Genomic DNA, 23,962 nt, shown 5'->3' with positions numbered 1-23,962 from the left:
GCAAGTTCCAGAAGTTCCAGATTCTGCTGGTCCTCAGGACACAGTACCAAGAACCTAAAGTGCTTTTTCTAAGTGTGGTCCAAAAACATTGTGAGGGAAGCTCATGCTGGATTTCACTGCAAACTTCCTGCATCAGCCTGCCTGGGAATCCTCTTTGTAACTGATTGCCTATTCCCAGGTGAGTCTTATTTACATGAAAGTCTGAGAACCACTGACCCATGTACAACCTTTTCCCAGGGTAGGAATCATTCTCTCCTTGAAAAGCAGCTTGAACCAACTGCATTTACCTTAATTAGTCCAGAGGAAAGAAACCTTTTATAACTCCCTCTTCCTTAAGCCTTGGGATGTCTGAAGCTAGTCTTCCTCCGCCCGCATGATCTTTACCATCAGGCTTCGGTGTCTGGACATTGCTCCCGATTCTGTTTCTTGCTGCTTTGGCTATCTTCCACCTCCCCATGCCCAGACTGGAAACTTCTCTGTGGATCCATATTCCTCCATCAGCCCAAACCAGAGAAAATCTCCACATTGAGCAACACAACACAGAAATGGCACAATTACTGACTCTGATCAGTACTTTGTAATTTAAAAAATTATCTTATTTGAGAGATGACACATAAAGACACCCACATGGAGAGAGAGAGAGAAAAAAAAAAAAGAAAGAGAAACAGAAAGAGAGACAGAGAGAGATATCCCAACCACTGGTTCATTCCCCACATGCCTGCAACAGCCCCAGCTGGGAACCAAGGAACTCAGTCTGGGTCTCCCAAGTGGGTGGCAGGGACTCAGTTACGTGAGCCATCACCTACTGCCTCTCATGGTCTGCATTAGCAGGAAACTGCAGTTAGGAGTGCAGCTGGGTTTCAAATGCAGGCATTCTGATGTGGGATGTGATCTTTTCTGAAATTTAACCACCATGCCAAATGCCTGTGCTAGAACTTTGTGCTTTTAAATAACACAGATGAAGGTTGTACTTTTTTTTCCTTTCAAGATTTACTTGTTTGAAAGGCTGAGTTATTGGGGGTGGGGGAAGATGTTCCATCTGCTGGTTGACTCCCCACATAGTCACAATGGCTGGGGTGGGGCCAGGCCAAAGCCAGGAGCCTGCTACTCCATCCAGGTGTCTCACATGCATGTCAGGGATCCAAATACTGGGACCATCATCTGCTGCTTTCTCAGGCACATTAGCAGAAGGCTGGATTGGAAGTGCAGTAGCTGGGGCTCCAACCAGTGCTGACATGGAATGCCAGCATCGCAGGCAGTGGATTAACCTGCTGTACCACGATGCTGGCCTTGGTTGCACTTGCTTACTAGTAAAGCTATATATTATATCATTTCAACATTGAACTTCTGTTTGACCACAATTCCTGTGGTCTTTTCCCAGGGGCAGCAATAGCTCTCTCCCTATTCCTATATTTTGCAAGTATTTACTAAACTTGTATATGGCATTTTACTTTTAATCCAGAGAAATCCAATAAGCATGATCTCTGCCCATTACTTCAACTGAAAAAGGATTTCCCTTTGCTGGTCCTGAATGGAGCAAAACAGTCTTGGATTCAGGAGAAGACCAGGTTCAGGTCTCATCTCTCCAACTTTGGTAGAAAGACTGAAATGAGCTCCTTAGCCTTTACAAGTCTACTTTGTCCTCTGTAAAATGAGTATAATAATCGAAACTATTTTATAGGAACGTTGTGAGATAAAATAAGGTAATATAAAAAGCACTTTGAACATATAAAGCCATATATATAGGTTATTAATAAATCCATCCCCAAGCTACAAATAATCTGCAAACTTAAGAAAATAAAGCTGATTTATTTATTCATTTTTTTTTACCCACACACAAAATAAGTGGCAGTCTTGAAATCCTCTGAAAAACAAAATCTGTCTCATCCACTACCGTCTCCCCCCATCCTTGTTTGCCTTCTCCTGTGACAGAGTTCCTGTCTTCTGTCGACAGAAGGAAATCTGGTGTGAGAACCAGTGAAGCCAGATGCCGGGGCAGTTCTCTAGAAACCAACCACACGCAAGTGGATGAAACCAAAAAACACTTGCATGTTGCTGACGTGGGTGTCAGCGTGTTCAGGCAGGGCTGAAAGAGGAACTTCAAATTGCTGAGGTTCTGCTTAGGGGGGGCATGCAATGAGTGATATGATACGAAACCTCACACCACATAAGGTCTCACCCTGCCTCACTTCCAGGAAAGCCCTTTGAAGTTACTCAGGGGCAACGAGGTTCATACGGAAGCCTGGGAACTTGCAAAGACCTTCCCATGAGTGGTTAATTTCCTAAATGGAAATTGCTAAGAACATACTCCAAGACCTTGTTACTAACTGAACTTCCCCATGCTCTCTTTCTACTTCCTAACCCTTCTTTCTTGCAACAACAGGCTCAACCTCAAAAACAAGAGCCTCAGGTTTAGCCCACAAGACTAGGACATGATTGTTAATTTTCAACAGAGTCCTTCTCTATGAACCTCCAGGTACCTTTCCAGAAACAAAGCTTTGCTAATTTGCACAATTTACAGATTAGAGATGCCAAGGGTTTTAGAGCAGACATATTTTCCATGGGATTACTCAAAAAGTTGTAACATGAGCACATGTATAAGGCAAGAAAGTAAAGGATTAAATATACTCAGAATACTCAAGTAACAAACACCTAATATTTATTAATAAATTAGTACACTTGAAGGCATTTTTCTGATCTCGTTCCCTCACCACAACCCACAAACCCCGCCCACACAGAGGGAGTGGACACCACCTTTGCATTAGAATCTGGCAACTGAGCATTAGAGGGTACGTTTATAAATGGGAGCATAGTTGCAAATATATCAGACAAAGGTTCTTACAGCTGCAGCCATTTTTAATTAAAGTGATTGAATCATGAAGGAAACCCACCAAGACCAAGACCTTGAAGGCAGGCTGCATCTATTGAGTATGTGTGTATAAAAAACAAGACATCTTTGAAAGCAAAGCTGGCAATTCTCTATGGAAAAGGTGCCAATGGCACTCAGTTTTACTTTCCAAAATGCAGCAATATGTTCCAGGACAGCTCACTCCCTAAAAGGTGAAGTTCAAGTTCTTTGGTGGCCCACTTGTCAAGCCACTTAAACAGCAAGTCCTGAAGCCTTGAGGATTTCATTTCTCCAGGCTAGTGCGTATTAGTGTAAGAGGAGCACAAGGAATCAAGCGTTCTACACAGTGTCCAGGTGAAAACCATACAATCAGCAACAGCAACAGTGGGGTCAAGTTTCAGCCATGAATATGAACTATACAACAAGACACAGTAAAAGGATAACTCAAGGCCTAATTGCTTTACAGTAACTCAAGAGGAACTGAAGCTTCCTTAGTCCTTAAGAAAATTTGTAAAGGACAAATAATAATAGAAATAATGATAATAATAAAATAGGTGTGGAGATTGAGAGACATGAAGAGTGCTTATAGAATCACAAGATCTCATTACACTTTTAAGAAATTAAGAGCCTCTCGGTCCAGTGTGTACGAAAAGTCACACTGAATCGGCAGCAAGTGAAGTGAATTTAAAGTGCACAGGACAATTTTGAAAATGCCTAAGATGGCAAAACAGAGAAAATAAGGAACTTAAAAAAACATTAGTGGTGGGTATTTTGCAACAGTTACACCTTGAAAAGGTTTATAAACTAACTTCCCAGAAAAGTTTAACAAAAAAGAAGAGAAAAAACTCCAACACTGGCCATATTTTCTTTCTCTCTCTCTCTCTCTGACACACACACACACACACACACACACACATGCACACACCAAAAAGCAAAAATCAGAAACAAAAGAACCACCCTGCCACTAAATTGAGCAATTTCCAGAATGCAGTATCCCTAGGTTCTACAATAGGTCAGGAAGATGGCTATAAACAGAGTCCAGGAGGGTCTGGCTGGCTTCCTGGCTCTTGACTCCAATAATCTCGAACAGTCGATCCAGCTTGTCCTCAGCCTGGGGAATCTCTTCAATCACTCGCAGCTCCTCAGGATTCAGAATGTGGAGCATGTCATCAAAGATAGGCTGCAAGTCACAGGGGTCCAGGCGGACCTGCCGCAACACTGTGTCCTTCTTTTCTGTGGGAAAGACAGGCAAGGGATTGGGACAGTCAGAGGGAGGCGACAGTGGCAGGTGAGTGACATTTACCCTCCACCAAAATGAGCGAGCGAGTGACCCTCTGGTCACAGCACAAGAGTTTTTTACTTGAATTGCACAAAAGATGGCAAAGAAAGTTCTCCTACTGCAGACAAGGTTCTGCTGGGGTGGGCTGTTGATGTGTCACTAATGTGACATTTGCCTAGACTTGAGTGATTTCTAAATTCTGCTAAAACAGAGAATTTTGAATTGCTTAGAGAAACTTAAAAAAACAAAATACTTCTTTGCCCATCCACATTGTGGACATACAATCAGCCTATCTCTCTCCAAATGATTGACACTTCCAAGTGAATGCAGACTGCTTATCTGATTTTCTAATTACAATGCAATATTTTAAAACTAAATTACCAAGAGAGTAAAAGTCCATGAGTAAGAAAATAAAGCTTCTTGTGTCATACCTTAGTGAAGCAAGAAACTAGAACTTTTATTACTAATCATAAAACATTTTCTCTAAAATATAATATGTAATAAAATATAAATATTTATACAACTAGAAAAATAGGTGAAACATATATGTAGAGTATAAATTTATAAATTCTAACACATTTTATACAAATTTGTAAATTCTAGCATATTTTATAAACATAAACTGTGATCCTTGTACACGAAATGTAACTGGGGTTATTCAAACTAGGAAAAAAAAATCTGTCATCACCATAGTGTGCATGCTTATCTCTCCTCTGCTATTAATACTTAAAGTAGTCAATTATTTCCCAAAAATACCCAGCCCATAATATTTAGAACATTTTTATTTGCAATTTAACTTAACTGAGTAATTTTAGAGTCACTCTAAGTGATTAAAACATGTGCTGTACATCTGACTCTCAACATAGGTTATACCTTAAATCCTAGGATTCAAAGCAAGCCTGGTAAATAATTTTCAAAAAACCTGCCTGACTACATTTTATCAGACTTTTCCTGAAACACATTTGATAGCATCATCTGGATAAAGGGTGACCAGTACCTCTGCATGCCAGCTCTCACCAGGCAGCAGTCAGAGCTGTGAAGATTTTCTGGGTATGTCCTCACTGAGGGGTGATGCGGCTTCTGAGGCCAGCCTTATCTAGGTAGGTCTCCCAGGGCAAGTCATCGAAATGACTCAACCACACCCACACTGCAGGATTGGCCAGGGCAAAGCCCCAGAGCTGCCTTGGGGAACCCACCCTGAGCCATCTGTACCTTTGGTAATAAAGGAGCCGGTCCGACTCAGCGCTGAGGAGCCGCTGGATGTGGAGTCACAGCGCAGAAGGGGCTCGGACTCATCCACAAAGAAGCCCTTGTTCTTATCCAGGGGGGAGGGCTCCACCATCAGGAGAGTGGAATTCTCCAGTTTCGTGTTGGGACTGGGGATGGGGCTCGGGCTAAGCGGGCTGGGGCTCATCGGGAGAGCCAGTTTGTCGGTTTCCAGCTGTGGGAGGGAAAACAAAATTTATTACATACATCAAAAATTATATAGGGAAGACCACAGTGAAAACTCTTGACATTATTTCTTGGACATCTAGTGCTTTATAAATTCTCCAACTTCTCTCATCCGTAAGTATAAATGTTATTGTTAGATACACACAAAGACACAGTTTCCAACCCTTTAAAAATACATATGTGGCCATGTCTGAGTATGAAAACTCAGGAAGCAGGTGCACCAAGCCAGTGCACCACTCCAGGGTGGAGCTGCACCTGGGTTCAAGGAGACAGATGCTCGACTTAGAACATAGAAGTTTGTGAAGGCTGGGAGAGGTCTGAGGCCCTGAGGGTGGGCAGAGACACATACAGAGGGAGGCACTAATGAAGACACAGGGAGTGCAGCCATCCACAACCCAGAGAGGCCTCAGAGGTCAGGCATCCTACAGACACCTTGATCTACACTTCTCACACTGCCTTCTCTGGGACTTTGTCTCTGTTGTTCAAGAAACCCAGCTGGTGGTTCTCTGCTATTGCAGCTCCTGGCAACTAGTACACTCTCTCCCCACAGGTGGGAAGTGAAGTGACTTCTTAAGTAAGGGCCAACAGGAAGTGGCAGCACTCAAACCTGACCTGGGGTTTCCTGACTCCTATTTCAAACTACCTCTAGGGGGAGGGGGCACTGCTAAAAAGAATGAGAAAATTGTTTTCAAGCTCAGCTGGGAAGAGAGAGTAAAAGGACCCCCAGCAGGAGGCAGTAGAGCAGCTCAAAGGGTACAAGGGGCCTGTGAGGCTGGGGGACAGAGGTCATCACCAGGAAGACAGAGAGCAAGAGGATTTCAGAGGCCAATGCTGAGCTTCACCACCATGCTGGCTGCTGTGTGAAGGGTGGATCTTGGAGAGGCAAGAATCGAAGCAGATCAGCTACCAAGCTCCTATGTGGCCAAGTGAGGAACGATCCTGGCTTGTAGCAGGGGAGTGCAGAGATGGGGAAAGTGATAGGTGCTGAAACCCCATTTTACGGGTGAAATGACTGAGACCCAGAGTGGGCACACAACCGCTGGGAGAAAGCCAGTACTCAGCCTAGGTCTGTTTAACATCCCCACCTGGTTCTTTCACTTGAGAAAATACTTCAGAACCCTGGCAGACACTCTGATTCAGCTCCCTGCTAAATGTGCCTGGCAAAGTAGTGGAAGATGCTCAAGTACTTGGGCTCCCAGGAGACCTGGATGGAGTTCCAGGCTCCTGGCTTCAGCCTGACCCAGACCACACTGTTGTGGTCATTTGAGGAGTGGCCCTGTGGATGGAGGCTCTCTTTCTCTCATTCTCTCTCCTTTCTATTATTCTGCCTTTCAAATAAATAAACATTTTTTAAAGGGCTCAAGGATTCAGTACTGTGCACTCTTCCCAGGGCTGCTAATCACTACTCCTTGAAATGCCCATCACTCCACTTATGCACTTCAAGTGATACATTTTCAAGCTCTCGCACCAAGATCTCACTCCCATTTCAAAGTATTACAATGAACACTTATATAAGGCACAAACACAACTGCCATTTGCAACTTCCAAGGCCTGAGAAATTCTTATAACTGATTACAGATTGGAAAGACCAGTGAGGACTGCACACATCTAATGTTCTAACAGCGTTTTTCCTCTGAGCTACCACCCACACCCTGCTTCTGCTTTCAGTGGAGGTTTCAGACTTGCTTTTCCAGGGGTCCACTTCTGATCCACAGCAAGTTTCATGTGTAGGCATTTAAAATTTCAATTCAGCAGACCCTGGCATGTGCCCCTCCTCCCTGAAAATGCACATGGTCATTGGTGCCAACCCACTTTTATTCACTCAACCAGACAAAGTGCACTTGTCTATATTCCGGTTCTCATGGACATTACACTGGAAGATGTGGTCAGTCAGTATAGTGTACTGTTCTTGCTTTAAAAAATCCCACCCACATATCACATGCCAACAGACTAAGGAGTCCACCCACGCATTTCCTGAACTTGTTTCAAAACGTTTCAAAACACTAAATATTTAATCCCTCCCCCAACCCAGTCAATTTTTTTAGGACTTCTTATCAGTGGAAATGAATATCACATGGTTTCTAACATAAACTGGAAAGAGAGAATGCTGAACTGATGGTCTTCTGTATTTAACAATGAGTCAAGTGAATTTAAAATGCCCCTACAAGCATAGCTAAAGCCCGAGGCCATTTGACAATCATCTTTCTAGAAAATCTACTCAGTTATTAAGTATATATCTCCCTCACTTTGTACAATGGCAGATCATTGCATTCCAAATGTGTCTAAAGCTACTTGCATTTTTCCCAAAAGAAGCAAAATTGGCTCAGAGAAGCTGACTTCATTCCCCCTGTACCTTAATATTTTCAATACCCACGAAAATTGCTTTCCTACACTGCGACTGTGTTAGGCGTGTGTTGCCTGTGACCTCTTTCTAATCAGAAAATTGAGTCACTACACTATGTGGAGTAAATTCTTAATTTTATTAATTCTGAAAGGTCACGGGTTCAGTATTCTGAGTTTATAGCAAATGAAGAACATCTATTCCAAGATTAGATACGAAAGGACAAATACTCTAAACAAGAAAGCAGATCTCCCCAGAAGAGGGTCTTATCTTCTCACAAAAGCTTTGAGTCCAAACTTAGTCAAACAGTCTCAAAGAACAGCAACATGATTTATCCCTGCAGTTTCTTTGAGCTTTCCAAATTCTCTATGGGGACATATTAACTTTTATAATTAGAAAAACAAGAGATGTTATTTTTAAAAGCAGTAACCACTGATAAGTATATCTTCCTCTGCTAATTTGAAAATGTTATGGCCACAACAGTTTTTATTTACATTGGCAGCCAAGAAACAGGCCAACTGGAAAATCACTGGTGAGGCTGAGTTCCTCTCTATACTTGTGTTAAGCGGTCCTAGATGCAACAGTGTTCATACAAGCTGACTTCAAAAACTTCACGGAAAATGGAATTAAAAGATAAGGTTAATTTTGGTACAACAATGTTTTGAAGGGCTGGCACTGTGGCACAGAGGTTAAGCTGCTGACTACGATGCAGGCATCCCTTATCAGAGTGCTAGTATGAATCCTGGCTGCTTCACTTCTTTTTTTGATTTTATTTATTTGTTTAAGAGGCAGAGCTACAGACAGAGAGAGGGAGAGACAGAGAGAAAGGTCTTCCATCCGCTGGTTCATTCCCCAAACGGGAGCTTTCTTGGGGTTTCCAATGCAGGTGCAGGGGCCCAAGCACTTGGGCTGTCTTCTACTGCTTTCCCAGGACATAAGCAGAGAGCTGGATCAGAAGAGCAGCGGGGACATGAACCTGCACACCCATATGGGATTCTGGCACCACAGGCGGAGGCTTAGCCTACTAAGCCACAGCGCCATCCCCTGTTCCATTTCTGATCCAGCTCCCTGCTACTTCACCTGGGAAAGCAGAGCATGGTCCAAGTGCTTGGGCTTCTGCCATCCATGTGGGAGACCCGGATGGAGTTCCAGGCTCCTGGTTTCTCCACTGGCCCAGCCCTGCCTGTAATGGCCATTTGGGGAGTGAACCAGAGGATGGAAGATTTCTCTCTCTCTCTCTGTCTCTCCCTATCTTTCTGTCACTCTGCCTTTCAAATAAACAAAATAAATCTTAAAAAAATTTTTTTTGAAATCCATGCAAGGGGTCCTCAGCAAGCTCATGGGAAATGTGTGTTATAAAAGAAAAAATATACCCATACATCTTTATTTTTGGCATAGAAATAAACTTAGCAGTTAATTACATTTTCCACAAACTTTTCAAAGTGTCCTAGTACACACCCCCACTTTACTGGAGTGAGGCAGATAGTAGGACGTAAAAGAAAGGCTTCTGGGAAACTTGACAGGTCAAGGACATGCACTACCAGATATCTGAGCCCCTTTGGAGAAACTTGGAAACTATGGTTTCTTCACTTTATAACCATAAGGTAATCATGTTAACTTGGAAGACTCATTTGAGAAATGAGGTGGAGACAGTTAAGACAGACCAAAAATAAGGAGAGAGCTCTCCAAGTAGCCAAAGCCAGAAGAGTTCTATTGTGTGAACTTCAAGAGCATGCAGTTTCTTTTGGCCAAATGTCCTCCTGATCAGTATCCATGCGAGTACACATAGTCTTTCCAGATATTTATTAGCCCAAGCTGATACGGGAAGGGAAATGAATGGTCCTGCTACTCAACAGTTGTGTCACACCAATAGCTCCTCGCACAACCTATTTTCCTTTCATGGTGCCAGAATGGAGGACAAAGAGCCAAGCAAATGACTTAGATAAATGGAGTGTTGCTTGAAATCGGAGGATTTGAACATCTCTAGGCTACTGAGGTTTATAGCAACATTTGTGAGACAATGGTTTAACTTGTATTTGAGCTATACCAGAATGAGCACGCCTTCATTTTTTCCTTTCACCAGCTGTGTGATTGTAAGGCCCACATTTCCACTGCAACCAGATATCTAAATTCAAAGTGTCCACTCTAAGTACTCATCCAAATCATAACTGGAAACTGAAGCTGAAAATAATTCTCCATTTTTTAAAAACAGTATTTATTTCATTTATTTGAGGGAAAAGACTTATAGAGACTGAGACATGGAAACATGGACACACACACACACACACACACACGCACACAGATTGAAAGAGACTTTCCATCCACTGGTTGGCTCCACAGACGCCATACAGAAATGGCTGGGGCTGGGCCAGGTGGAAGTCAGGAGCTCAGAACTCAGTCCAGGTCTCCGACATTGATGGCAGAGTGATCACTCTCTACCTTCCAGGATCTGCTTCAGCAGGAAGCTGGAATTGGGAGCCGAGTCAGGACTGGAACACAGGCATTTTGATGTGACACACGGGTGTCCCAAGTGACTTCTTCACTATTGCATCAGGTGCCCGAACTAATAATTCTCCACTTCCAATATCAAACTGCAGTCACTTCCCTGTTGACTAGCCCTGTCTGAGATGACACATTGTAGCAGGCTGCAGTGTTTCCCGAGTCACTGGGGATGGTGGAGCCATTGGTAAAGGAAAATTCTTCTGAGCTTCACTCACAGTGAGGGTGACCTCTAAACAAAACACAATTTTGTGATGTCTTCTGTTCTCCCCTGTGACCTGGCAGCAATCTTGAGTACCTCTATAAGCAAGGTCCGCCCAGAATTCAGACTAAGTAGCCACCTTTTCAGAATGCATTTTCATGTTCCCCACAATCAACTCCCCAAAATCAAAGTTGTGAAAAGCCTGAAAAATCCTTGCAAGGGAAGAAAGAAGACATACCATTAACCAGATGTATGGCTTTAGAAAAGCCACTTCCTTCATCAGACCTATTTCCTCATTTCTAAACTATAAATGGTACACAAGGTCATCTCTAAGTTCCTTCTGTTCAAGTTATGTCTTACTGCTTTTCTCACGATTGCTATTTAATTATCATCATCCCATGGCCCCAACTCCAACTCTTTTTCTCCTTCCCAGTTACCCCACTGGTTCACACAGTTTACTACTGAGTTATTTTCAATTACTACCCAATTACAATCTCCCTGTGGTTGCACAATCTGTCTTCATAAAACTAATTAAGAACTTTGATGCATCAGTGACCTCCTGAAATGAAGCATTAATTACTCAGCCTGAAAGCTCCTGGCCAACCTGCTAACATGGCCCAACTTAACTCCTTGGTGCCTAGAAATATCCAGCTGGATGCCCTCAGGACTTCTGCCTCCTAATGTAGCTGCATGTGCCTGATGGGTTCCAGAAGAAGAAAACCTCCCATAATCAAAATTCACCCATTCGACTTAACTTTCTCTCTGAGCCTTATCTAACACTTAGAAAGAAGGAAGAGTTCTGTTACATCTGTGAGTAACTCTATCACTCTGTAATGTTTTCTAAAAGACCATTTGTTGGGGCCAGAGTTGTGGCACAGTGAGTTAAGTAGCCACTTGTGACAGTGGCATCTCCTACTGGAGCACTGGTTGGATTCCAGCTGCACTTCTTCCATTCCAGCTCTCTGCTAATGTGCTTGTGAGGGCAGGGGAGAATTGCCCAAGTACTTGGACCCCGGCCACCCATGTGGACAACCTGGCTTGTGGCTTTAGCCTGGCCCAGATCTGGTTCTTGAGGCCATTTTGGTAATGGACCAACGGATAGAAGATCTCTCTGCCTCTCCCTCTCTCTCTCTGTGGCTCTGCATTTCAAATAAAGAAATAAATCTTAAAATAAATAAATGACCATTTGCTAAACCTAGTTGAAAACATTGCTATTCCATTTTATTTAACCAGCTTATTATTCAGATCCAGTTTTAAAAAAAAGGACTTTTATGAAATAAGCCATTAACAATACTGTGCTACATGATTCAGCATAACATATCTGCAATCTGTTTGCTTGTTCAGGTATTAGCACCACTTACAGATGAAGAACTGGAGGATCTAAGAGGTTTAAGTAACTTGTACAAGGTCACAGACCGGGATTCAAGACCAGGTCTGTATAGTTTAAAGTTGTTTTATATATATATATATATATATATATATATATATATAAACTTTGAATTAGATATATAACTAGTTCAAAGTTATCCTCCTTGCTAAGCCATGCCACTTCCCATTTGGACCTCACAGTATTTCAAGAACTCCATAAACCCTATAAACTGATTACAATCCCATGACCACAAGCAATTACATTGGCCCTTGGTTAAAGTGAAGAAGCTAGAAGCCAGGTCTCAAAGACCTGGAAATCAAAGGTAGACCTAAACTTAGCTGGATGACTGCCCTGGGATAAAAATGAGTGATACAGCAGATACTAGACCCTTCAGCTGTAGCCAATAATTTTGTTTTCTACTTGAAAATGTTTCATGTCCCAAAAGACTAGTGACCGGTTAAACAAACAAATTCAATTTCCACTAAAGGTTTATCTCAAAGGAATTATAGTCACAATAAATATAAAATTACAGCTGTTTAAGGATTCTGATATGATCTCAAGCTTATTTCCCCAGCTTCCCCAGCTGCCCACGTAGGCAAGATCAAATTAGACTTCATGGGCCTCGGTCTGCATAGGTAAGTACAGATGAGGTTCTGAGGGAAAACAAGTGCTATCCTCCTTGTCATACAGGTATTCTGTGAATCTATTTCATCCTTATGTGTAGAGAACAAGAATTCAGACAATAGGGAATGCTTTGTTAGCCAAAGTCTCCATGGTTCTAGAATTTCAGAAGCAAATGAGCATTCAGATAATGAGACTAAACAGCCTAATTGCAAAAATTTACTTGAATCTATCAAATACCTAAAGTCAGATTCTGAAGAATACCTAAATATAACAATTTCCTCTTAAAAATAATACATCATCCTTAGGAAAAAAAAAAAAGAAACATGGGTATATTTCCTGAAAATCCCAGGTAAAAGGAGACAATGACTGTTTTTAATGTTTTATTTTCATCTACTTGAAAGGTAGAGTGATGGGGGTGGGGAGAGATGACAGAAAGAGCTAAAGAAAGAGAAAGACCATCCACTCATTAACCTCCTAAATGCCTGCACCAGGCAGGGCTGGGCAGCCCTAAGCCGGGTGCCCAGAACTCTATCCTGGTCTCCCACACGGGTGGCAGGGGCCCAAGCACTTAAGCCATCATCTGCTTCCTCCCAAGATACATTAGCAGGCAGTTGGACCAAAAAAGGAGAAGCCGGGAACTCAAACTAGCACTCTGATATGGGATGCAAACTGTAGCTTAACGTGCTGTACCACAATGGCTGCTCCAACACAATGCCTTTATTCTTCTGAGTGAGAATTCTTGTTAAATCCAACTCAGAATAAGAGGTCTTGGCAAGAATAACTCAAATATACTCAGTACACTTTTTTTTTTTTTTTTTTTTTTTTTTTGCAAACAGAAAGAAAAAAACTTAAGAGGGAAATGGGAAAATGCTGAGCCCTAGACTTTGAAAGATGATCAGATATAAGAAATTTGGGCAAGTTTAAAAACTGAGACTCTGGGTTGCAAAAATACACACACATACTGAGTAATTATTAATCTAAATGGTAGGTCTATGAATGCATTTTAAAAATTTTCTTCATTTGAGAGGCATAGAGAGACAGACTACTTGTTGTGTTATGATCTCAGCATTTTTTTTGTTCAATAAGTCTTATTTTTACAAGTTATGAAAATATTGAAAAGAAAACCCAGGAGCTAAATAACCTGAAGACAAAAATTCCCCAAACCTCCTAGGCTTCTGGTTGTTTAGCCAAAGCCTCTTGTTTTCTTTCCTTTTTCCTTCCTTTCCCGCCCAGGACAGACACAAGAGACCATTTGCAAGAAGGTGCTTCTAGCGCTTAAGGAGGTAAGAGCAACAACTCTTCAACCTAAGTAGTCAATTGGCGAGTGCACAGAGGGGACCTCTCACTATTCAGAGCTCCCTGGGCTCACTGGCAGTCAGGAAATGCAAGCAGGGACCAGGACCGCTACTCCAGGGTGATCTGCACACCTTTCCTGGGAATCCCATGCAGAGACGGCAGAACGAACTCACCTCTCTTTCGGAGGATCTCAGCTCTCACCTGTCCCCTCCGTCCCACATGCCCAAATCACTGGGAAATCTCTTGAAAGGCACTGATCCTACATCTGTTCAAGCACAGGGTAATGAAAGGATTTTTGTTTCAACTGCAACCTCACATTCAAAGTCAGTCCAGGTTTGCTGGCCATGGTGTATTTCTCCTTTATATACCCTCAAACCCACACCAAGGCAGCTGGCTGTAATTTCGTGGTTATTTGTCATCTCTGAATTCTGATCATTTCGAAGAGATAACTTCAAAACTGAACCCCGAGGGCTATATAACCACCCACAATTTAAGTCCAGGTGTCACTGGCAAATCCTTGCCCTAAGCAAGAGAGCAGTTTTTTTTTTTTTTTTCCTGGATGTACTGGGGAGAAAGGCACAGGAAGCTACAAGTAGTGCGGCTCAAAGCTGCCAAAGCTGGTATGAACCAGCTGGCTCCGGAGGGAGGGAGGGAGATGGGAGGGAGCACTCCACCCAGCTGCCAGCGCGTGTGTCTGCAAGCTGTCCAGGCTGCTGACATCAACGGTAATGCTGTGCCGCCCCGTGCTGACTCACCGCCTGGATTCAAAAAAGGAAGTGAGGAGAGTAAGTGGGCTCTCTGCAGAGCTGGAGCCCTCTCACGCTTGACCATGCCGCCGAGCTTCAGAGCCCAGCGCCATTGGAGCATGGAGAGATCACACTCCACTGGAGAGCACTTGAGTTTCCCTAAACTTCACTCAATGTCTGTTAGGAAGTGTTCCCCACCAAAAAAGCCTTTAGACAATTATGACCATAAGAAAGGTTTGTAAACCTCCTCGAAGCTTGCCTTAGGATTCAGTGGAGGATGGAAGGCAAGTTCGTAGGAAATTCAGAATTCTTGAGGTAGGAAAGTTTGAGTTTATGACTCGGGTTTTTTGAACTTGACATATCTGATTAAGTTAGCATGGCTTAAGAAATGGGTTCATGCCAGTAGCGTTGTAATATACTTGGGACACAATTCCAGAAATACCTCTGATTTCCAGGTCTCAGCTGCTAGGTCCCCTTCCTGGTGGTAATTGTTGTTACCAATTCCTTGCATTCTCTTCCACAGCCTGTACTCACACCATGAAAGATGTACATACTCTACCCTGTCCCCCTTCTGATTAACCATATTTTTATGTACATAGGTTTTTTTAAAAATGGTAGCACAATGACAACACTGGTCTTCACCTTGCCCTTTCATCTTGAAAACCACTCTTGAGATTAGCACAAAAGAGCTGACTCACTCTTTTTGACAAGCGCATACTGTTCCACTGTATGAATGTTCCATAACTTACGTAACCAGTTCTCTAGTGAAGGGCATTCATGTGACTTCTACTTGCTATTACAAGAAACATACACTGAATATTGCAGTTCTTGATCACTGTGAATATATGTGAATGTGTGCAGGATGCATTCCTAGTGGTGGAATCATGGTCAACTGGTATATACTTCAATAGATGCTACTAGATTGCCTGCCACAGGAGCTGGATTCCTTACATGCCCATCACCTTGAATGCTGTTCTTTCCTTATTCCTTTACAAACAACAGTGTAGATTTTTTTCCTCTTTGCCAGGCTGAGAGGTTAAAAAATCTGTGTGTGTTTACAAGTGTTCATTATTTCCTTTTCTGTGGGATGGCTTATTCACAAGACTGTCCATTGTTCCTATAATTAACTTGTAAATGCTCTTTATTTTTTAAGAAAATTAACCATAAATTGCAAACAATTTCCCCCAGTTATTATTCTGTCATTCGCACATGGTTCTTTCTGCCTTGTATATTTATTGTTAAGTAGTTGAATCTTTTTTGTATGGTTTCTAGGTTTTTTATCATTCTTCGAATAAGTCTTAACTATTGCTATGAATTTTTTAAAAATCTCCCCATATTTTCTTCCATTACTTTTTTTGGTGAAAAGTCATTTTAATTGTTGGCTCTTCTGTCTACTGAGTCCGCAGATAAACTGAAAGTTTTTTGGTAACAATTTTTTAATTAGAAAATCAGAGTGACAAGGAAATGGTGGCAAATAATCCATTAAAACAGTGAAATTAACAAGCGTATAATAAAACCTACTGCTGGTCATGGTGCAACTCCTCTTCAGCAAGTGCACCTGTTGTTGACACTTGGTTATAACACATCAAGGATCACTCTCACAAACATGGGGAGGAAAAGAAAAGCCCAAACTGGAAGCTACTGAGCTTTATCAGAGATGTGTTTTTGTTTTTAAAAGTGATGAAAATATGTTGCACTGGTAACTGATTTTCTCCCAATGCAGTCTTTGAGAAAGCCAGTTAGGGTGTGGATTAAAGGAGTGGAAATGTCATTAACAAATAGACTGTTTTCTGAATAATGCAACACCGTGTCTCAGGAAAACATACAGAGTGCACTTCGTTTCCACTAGATAGCAATTTCACAGAATATATTCTAAAGCCTGACTCATAAATTTACCTCTCCTATAAAACTGTCCTTTTCTAAAGGGATGATCCCTGGTTTGTTTTGTTTCAATTTAATATATCAATGTCCTATAGTACAGGACTCAACACATAATAGGTGCCCCATTAATGTTTAAACAAATTACCTGTGTTAAACCATCTCACCCCTTCTTTTTTTTTTTAAAAAAAAATTGGTTTATTTATTTATTTATTCATTTGAAAGGTAGAGTGACAGAGAAAGAGAGAGGAAGAGAAAAAGAGATCTTCCACTCACTGACCGGTTCACTCCCCAAATGGTTACAGCAGCCAAGTCAGGGCCACGGTGAGGCTAGGAGCCAAGGACTCCATCTGGGTCTCCTACATGGGTGGTAGGGGCCCTAAGCACTTAGGTCATCCTCTGCTGCCTTTACAGGCTGATTAGTGGGAAGCTGGATGGGGTGTAGCCAGAACTCAAATCAGCAGTCCAATGTGGGATGCTGGCGTTGCAGGCCGAAGTTTAACCGGCAGCCCCACAATTGCAGCTCACAATCTCAAAGCCAATTAACAGAATGTGAGTTGGAGAGGGAGATTACATCAATTTCAAGACCCAAGAATCTGTCTCCCAGTCTTTTCTCCTCATAACATGTATATATCAAGCTCAACTATCACATTAATTTGGTGTTATGAAGCACATTTTAACATCTTTGAAATAGGGATGTTTCTTACAACTATAATCAGCAGTATTTTTATTTCTTTCTCAGTGGCATGTATAATAATGCTACATCTTACAACTGAACATGGGATTCAACAACATAAAATAATAGATCTTTATTAAATATTTTACTTTTTTATGTGATAAGCAGAGGAAGACAGAGACAGAGAGGGATCCCCCATTCACTGTTTCATTCCAGAAATGCCCACCATGGCCAGGGAGCTGAAGCTGTAAGTGGGGAACACAATCCAGGTCTCCCAAATGAGTGGCTGAGTGGCAGAAACCCAATCACTTGAGTCATCACCTCTGTAACCCAGTATCTGAATTAGCAGGAAGCTATAGTTAGGAGCAAGTATTGAGCTCAGGTACTCAGTTATGGGATACCGGCATCCTCACCAGCATCTTAACAGCTAGGCTGAGCATCTGCCCCGTAATACATATTCATTATAACACCTGTCTACACCTCTCAGGACTGTGAAGTTTGTTAAATCAGCACAGATGTGAAGCACCTAGACAGTGATTAGGACATAACAGATACTCATCAAATGCTGGTCCATTTTCTCCTTAATGTGAATACACTGAAAGCAGAATACACTGAAAGTGCTGGACTGGACACTTATGTTCCTTATCTTTAGTTCTCACCAGATCTTTACAAAGCAGCCACAAAGAACTTGAGACTTGGAGACGTTACAGGACTTGCCCAAGGTCACACAATGAGTGGCAAAAGCAAGTTGCAAACACAGTCCAGATGGACAAAGCCAAAGGTTTTTGAAAAGCTTGCTACTGAGAAATGAAACACAAGGATGTAAGGAAAATGGATATCTTTTGAAGAGTCAAAGGTGTGGGAAACCCTTAGAGTGAAAAAACAGATGGGGTTCCCTTGGCAGAAACTGAATGGGAAGGTCTCAGGAAGAAGATTAAAATACAATGGTGAAAGCAACCACCATCCAATTTTTTAAAATGATTTTCCAATGGACAAATATATATCGGTTCTATTTTTCTATGTGTTTTTGGTGAGTCGAGTACTCCTTCCTCCTGATGCTATTTTACAGTTCCTCATGCAGGTATTTGTTATGACACATGCTTATCCCACTCTATTGTAATTATTTGTACATTGGTCTCCATCCTGGCAAATAAGCTATAGAAAAGCAGGGATCATCTTTTTCTTTACCAATTACCAGGAACACAGCTGGTAGTTGACAAAAGGTTGTTGACTAACTGAATAAGACCTTCAAATATGATAATAAGTAGAATAACCTGACATTTCTTTACAAAGCTAAAGGCTAGTCACAAACATGACTTCTTTGTGCACAATAACAACCTTAAACACAAGCGTCACTGAATGTACCTGCACCCTGTGTGTCAGCAATACCTTTACAATATGATGTCCTCTTTTCAACCACCCCAGAAATTCTCTAGGGCCTGTAGCCACACCCCACGAATTAAATAACCTGACCTTAAATGACCCTCCACGCTGTAAGTAACACAGCAGAGTGCAATGACTCTTCATGTTGTAGTAAACATACACACAACTTTAGTTAACCTCTTAGGTCATACGTCCTTAGTCTTAGGATAATAGTCCCTATTTTTCTAGGAGGTGACAAACTGGAAAATTAAAGACAAAGACTGATTTGAATAGCCAAGAAGCCAACAGTTAAATGTACAGCTGGTATTCGCCTCAATTCACCCTAGCTATATTAAATTTCTGAAAATAGCTGGTCTCAGACCCATAGATAAGGACAGCTGCATCCTGCAGCTGGTAAGCAAAAATTCAGTAACTGTAGTCCTCTCTGCAGCAGAATCAGGAGCACTGTTCTCACCAAAATAGAAGACCCAGTGCTTTCTCTAGCTTTAGGAGTCTCCCAGTTGCCGAACTGATTATACAGAGCAAAGCCCCCCATCTCCAACACAGAGCCTACTATGAGAGACAGAGAGAATGCACAGCCATTCTGTTCCTGAGATACACAGGGTACTTTAAAAAGCTCATAAAAAAATAGAATTAAAAGTATGAGTCTTTTTGATGCAAAATAATTTTCTTAATAGTAGATAGAAAATACATACTATGGGCCGGCGCCGCGGCTCACTAGGCTAATCCTCCACCTTGCGGCGCCGGCACACCGGGTTCTAGTCCTGGTCGGGGCGCCAGATTCTGTCCCGGTTGCCCCTCTTCCAGGCCAGATCTCTGCTGTGGCCAGGGAGTGCAGTGGAGGATGGCCGAAGTACTTGGGCCCTGCACCTCATGGGAGACCAGGAGAAGTACCTGGCTCCTGCCATCGGATCAGCGCAGTGCGCTGGTCGCAGTGCGCTGCCCACAGCGGCCATTGGAGGGTGAACCAACGGTAAAGGAAGACCCTTCTCTCTGTCTCTCTCTCTCACTGTCCACTCTGCCTGTCAAAAAAAAAAAAAAAAATACTATGAAAAATCCATGCAAGGGTTTAAAAAATAAACTCATCCTTTTAATCCCATTTTCCACAAACTTCTTGAAGTATGATAGTAAACCTTCTTTGTGGTTCTAGAAAAGACTTAGATCGACTACAAAGCATCATCTTACTACACACAAATCAATACCACCAACTATTACCACCATCAGTTCTTTGGGTTCACTGATTGCTACATTACTGATGTAATATTTCTTAAAGGTTTATTTCATATTTATTTGAAAAGCAGAGAGGGAGAGAAGAGAGATTCCATCCCCTGGTTCACTTCCCAAATGGCAGCAACAGCAGGGGGTGGGCCAAGCAGAAGGCAGGAGCCAAGGGCTTCATCTGGGTCTCCTATTTGGGTGTGGGGGTTCAAACACTTGAGCCATGCTCCATTGCTTCCCTAGGTGCATTAGTAGGGAGCTGGATCAGAAATAGAGCAGCTGGGACTCGAACCAGTGTCCATATGGGATGCTGGCATTACAGGCTGTGGATTAATTCACTGCATCACAACACCAGCCCCCTTACTGAAGTACTTTTAATCAACCTACGCTTAAGGATGCCTGACAAGTCCTTTCAATTTGTGAATCTCTAGTCAAAAAAACAGTTAAGGTAACATTTTATGAAACTTTAAATTGTAGTTGCTTTTTATATTATCAAATTTAAGTTGCACAAAACCTCTTTCTCTTCCCCTTTCCAACATGGAACAATAAATGTTGAACAATAAATGATGAAACCTCAATTACAATTTTTGGCCACTAAGCATCACATTAATAGCTCACTTTTTTTTTTTTTCTTTTTTGACAGGCAGAGTGGACAGTGAGAGAGAGAGAGAAAGGTCTTCTTTTACCATTGGTTCACCCTCCAATGGCCGCTGCAGCCGGCGCGCTGCGCAGATCTGAAGCCATGAGCCAGGTGCTTCTCCTAGTCTCCCATGGGGTACAGGGCCCAAGCACTTGGGCCATCCTCCACTGCACTCTCGGGCCACAGCAGAGAGCTGGACTGGAAGAGGAGCAACCAGGACTAGAACCCAGTGCCCATATGGAATACCGGCATGGCAGGCAGAGGATTACCCTATTGAGTCATGGCTCCGGCCAATCTCACTTTTCTAAGTCATATGGTTGGTTTAAACAAGTCCCTACCTCAATTAGTTCTGATAACCACTCACAGGGTGTGAAGGGCAGGTCCTTGAAGTCACATTTTAAATAGGAAAATCTCAAAGACTTCCTGTTGCCCAGGGTTTGCTAGTCCTCTTCCCCTACCCCATCCATACTGGGAAAAAGAAAAGAAAATGAAGGACTAGACTGTATTAGTTGAGTCTGTCTGCATATACAGAGGCCTTAAAAGGGACAGGGGAAAAAAAAAAAAAAAACATGAAAAAGCAAACCAAAAGGAAACCTGGAAACTCAACGGCTCCAAGCTGTTTCCACTCTCCAGATGGCTCTGTGAGGGAGCAGCCCAGGATCCCCACACATACCATCACCTCAGCCCAGCCAGCCTGAGAACACTTGCTCAGGCAGTAAGGAATAAATATTTACAGTTAGTCAACATTCCCTGTTTCTGGGCACTGAGAACTTGGAGAACAACCTTCCTGCTCTACCGTCTACTTTTAGCAACCCTGGACTTGGGAGACCCTCCCCACCTGACACTAAATGACCTGGTATTATGTGAGCTGAAGCCGGTTAGGAACATTCTTCCATCTCTCTAGCCTCTACAGCCTGGAAATAATCACAACTATTAGAAAACATTCCCCAAGTGCTCCCTGGGGATTACATCCCCTCTAATTCTCAAAGCCAATGCAGGACAAGAACTCAAGTTTTTCTACTTTCTCATGAAGAAACAGAGGCCAAGGGGCCCAGATAATTTACGTGGAGTCCCCAAGGTGAACATACAGGGTGGCACACATCTCCACCCTGACGATCCAATTAGACCCCTGATGGCTATGCAGTTGAATGCCTAATACATTCCTCCTCCAAGCTCTTGGAGTCACTCCCTTAGGTTACATAAGTATGTATACATTTCTTCATTCGACTGTAAGCTTCCTTGACAGCACTAACTTTGTCTTACTCATCTTCACATTGACAAAGTGCCTGGTACAATGCTGCACACATAATTTGTTATGTAATCAAGACTTAAAAATAAAATCACATCAACTCCCTTGCTGTTTAGCAGGGAAAACTTAGACCCAGGCAATGGACTAAAAGAAAGTAACCAGCAAGCTAAAGATCTAGTTCCAGCTTTCCTTCCAGAACGAAGGTGAAACAGTGCTATTTGTTTATTTTCTTGGGGATTTTCTACACAAGGAAAACATAGAGTTTATTGCTGGAAACCAACACCAAGAAATGTTCTTAGGTCAAAGAGAAATGATTCCAGGGAGAGAGTTGAGATGCAGGAAGTATGAAGAACAACACAAAAGTTCAATATGCAGAGAACGCCTGTGTAAGACTGTGTTAACTATGCCTTTGTGGGTATTAAATGTGTAGCATTAAAATTCATGACACCAAAGCAAAATTCAGGAGAATGTAAATAGGAATAAAGTCTTCAAAGGCTGCTTTACTATCTGAAAAATGGTAAAATGTACACATTTATACCATGCATCTTGCAACCTAAGTATACATGTTGTAATCCCTAGGGTATCCATTAAAAGTAAAGCACACAATGTAAAACTAACAAGCTAACTAAAAAGGAAAATCAAATAATAAAAAAGTTTGTTTATGGAGTGGGTGTTTGGTCTCATGGTAATGACACTGTTTAAGACACCATGTCAGGGCTGTTGCTGTGGCATTAGCAGGTAAATCCACCTCCTGTGGTGCTGGCATCCCATATAGGAACCTGTTCGAATCCTGGCTGCACCACTTCCAATTCAGCTGCCTGTTAATGGCCAGGGAAAAGCAATGGAAGATGGTCCAAGTGTTTGAGCCTCTGACACCCATGTGGGAGACCCAAATGAAGCTCTTAGTTCTTGGCTATTGCCTGACCCCACCCTGGCTGTTGTAGGCATCTGAGGAGTGAAAGGCAGAGACACAGAGAGGCAGAGGCAAAGGCAGAGAGAGAGAGAGAGAGAGAGAGGTCTTCCTTCCATTGGTTCACTCCCCAAATGGCTGCATTGACTGGAGCTGGGCTGATCTGAAGCTGGGAACTTGGCACTTCCTCCTGGTCTCCCACGTGGGTGGGTGCAGGGGCCCAAGGACATGGGCCATCCTCCACTGTTTTCCCAGGTCATAGGAGAGAGCTAGATCAGAAGTGGAGCAGCTGGGACTTGAATCAGCGCCCACAGGGGATGCTGGCACTGCACATGGCAGCTTTACCCACTACGCCACAGTGATAGCTCAAATAAATACATCTTTTAAAAAACAAATAAATAAAAGACCTCCATGTCCCATATCAGAGTACCTGGGTTCAATACCTAGTTTCAGCTCCTGACTCCAGCTTTCTGGTAATGCAGACCTTGGGAAGCAGTCAAGATGACTCAAGGAATTGGCTTCCTGCCACCCAAGTGGGAGATCTGGATTGACTTCCTGACTTCCAGCTTCAGCCTGGCCCAGTCCCAGTGGTTGTGGGCATTTGGGGGAGTGAACGAGCAGATGGGAACAATGTTTCTCTCTCTTTCTCTCTGTCTTCCTTTCTCTCTGCCCCCCATCCCTCCTCTCCAATTAAGTCTTTAAAATAAGTAAAATTAAAAAAAAAAACAAACATTTGTTTAAGCCAAAAGAAGCCTCAATCTGAAAGAGAGGGGAAGGAAAAAGAGAAAGGACAGGACAAAAGGAAAGAAATAATGAGAAGGTAGATTTAAACCAAAATATATGACTAATCACATTAAAAATGTAATTACAGAGAAATTCCATAATTAAATGGCAAAAAGTATCTGACTAGATGTAAGAAAAAAACGTTAAGTTAATGTTCTTTGCAAGAAACATTCTTTAAGAAAAGACACAGAGGGGAAGAAGGATGGGAAATGAGGTAGCATGGAATTTGGAATGCTGTTAGGTGCTTTTTTGTTTGGCCTTTTAATAGCTTTGGAAAATCCCAGTAACTTCCAACTATTATCCTGCTGCATTGCTGCTGCTTCCAAACGTTCATGCCCAGAAAGGGAAGACAACAGAGGACCCGGGAAGCTGGGTTTGGTTTTGCTGTTGACCTTGAAGGAAGGGGGCACTGAGAAACACACCTCATACCTCAGATAGAGAGTCAGATTCTGTATGTATTTAATTTAAAAACAGTGAATAGGCCACTGCGGGAAACAATGGATCAGCTGTTCTGGACAGAGGCAACTAACAGCCGCACCAGGGCTAATGCTTCAAGTGGAACATGACAC

At 42.4% G+C, this 23,962-nt stretch overlaps 1 protein-coding gene across 2 annotated transcripts in view; it reads right to left on the bottom strand.

The window, feature by feature from the left end:
- Window positions 1-2,642: 2,642 nt before the first annotated feature.
- TNFRSF21 (TNF receptor superfamily member 21) overlaps window positions 2,643-23,962 on the bottom strand; it is a 244,709-nt gene continuing 223,389 nt past the window's right edge. For both annotated transcript variants that reach the window (XM_017345167.4, XM_002714473.6), the window contains 2 exons: window positions 5,340-5,568; window positions 2,643-4,081 (listed from right to left, as the gene is read on the bottom strand). In XM_017345167.4, coding sequence (XP_017200656.4) covers window positions 3,852-4,081; window positions 5,340-5,568 — 459 coding nt within the window. In that variant the 3' untranslated portion in view covers window positions 2,643-3,851. The remainder of the gene's footprint in view (window positions 4,082-5,339; window positions 5,569-23,962) is intronic.

The sequence above is a fragment of the Oryctolagus cuniculus genome, chromosome 5 (genome assembly GCF_051225735.1).
Source record: "Oryctolagus cuniculus isolate XC-2025 breed Fujian yellow rabbit chromosome 5, ASM5122573v1, whole genome shotgun sequence".
NCBI lineage: Eukaryota > Metazoa > Chordata > Mammalia > Lagomorpha > Leporidae > Oryctolagus > Oryctolagus cuniculus.
The sequence above is the reverse complement of the archived record's forward strand: the minus strand, read 5'-3'. Positions and strand labels throughout refer to the sequence as shown.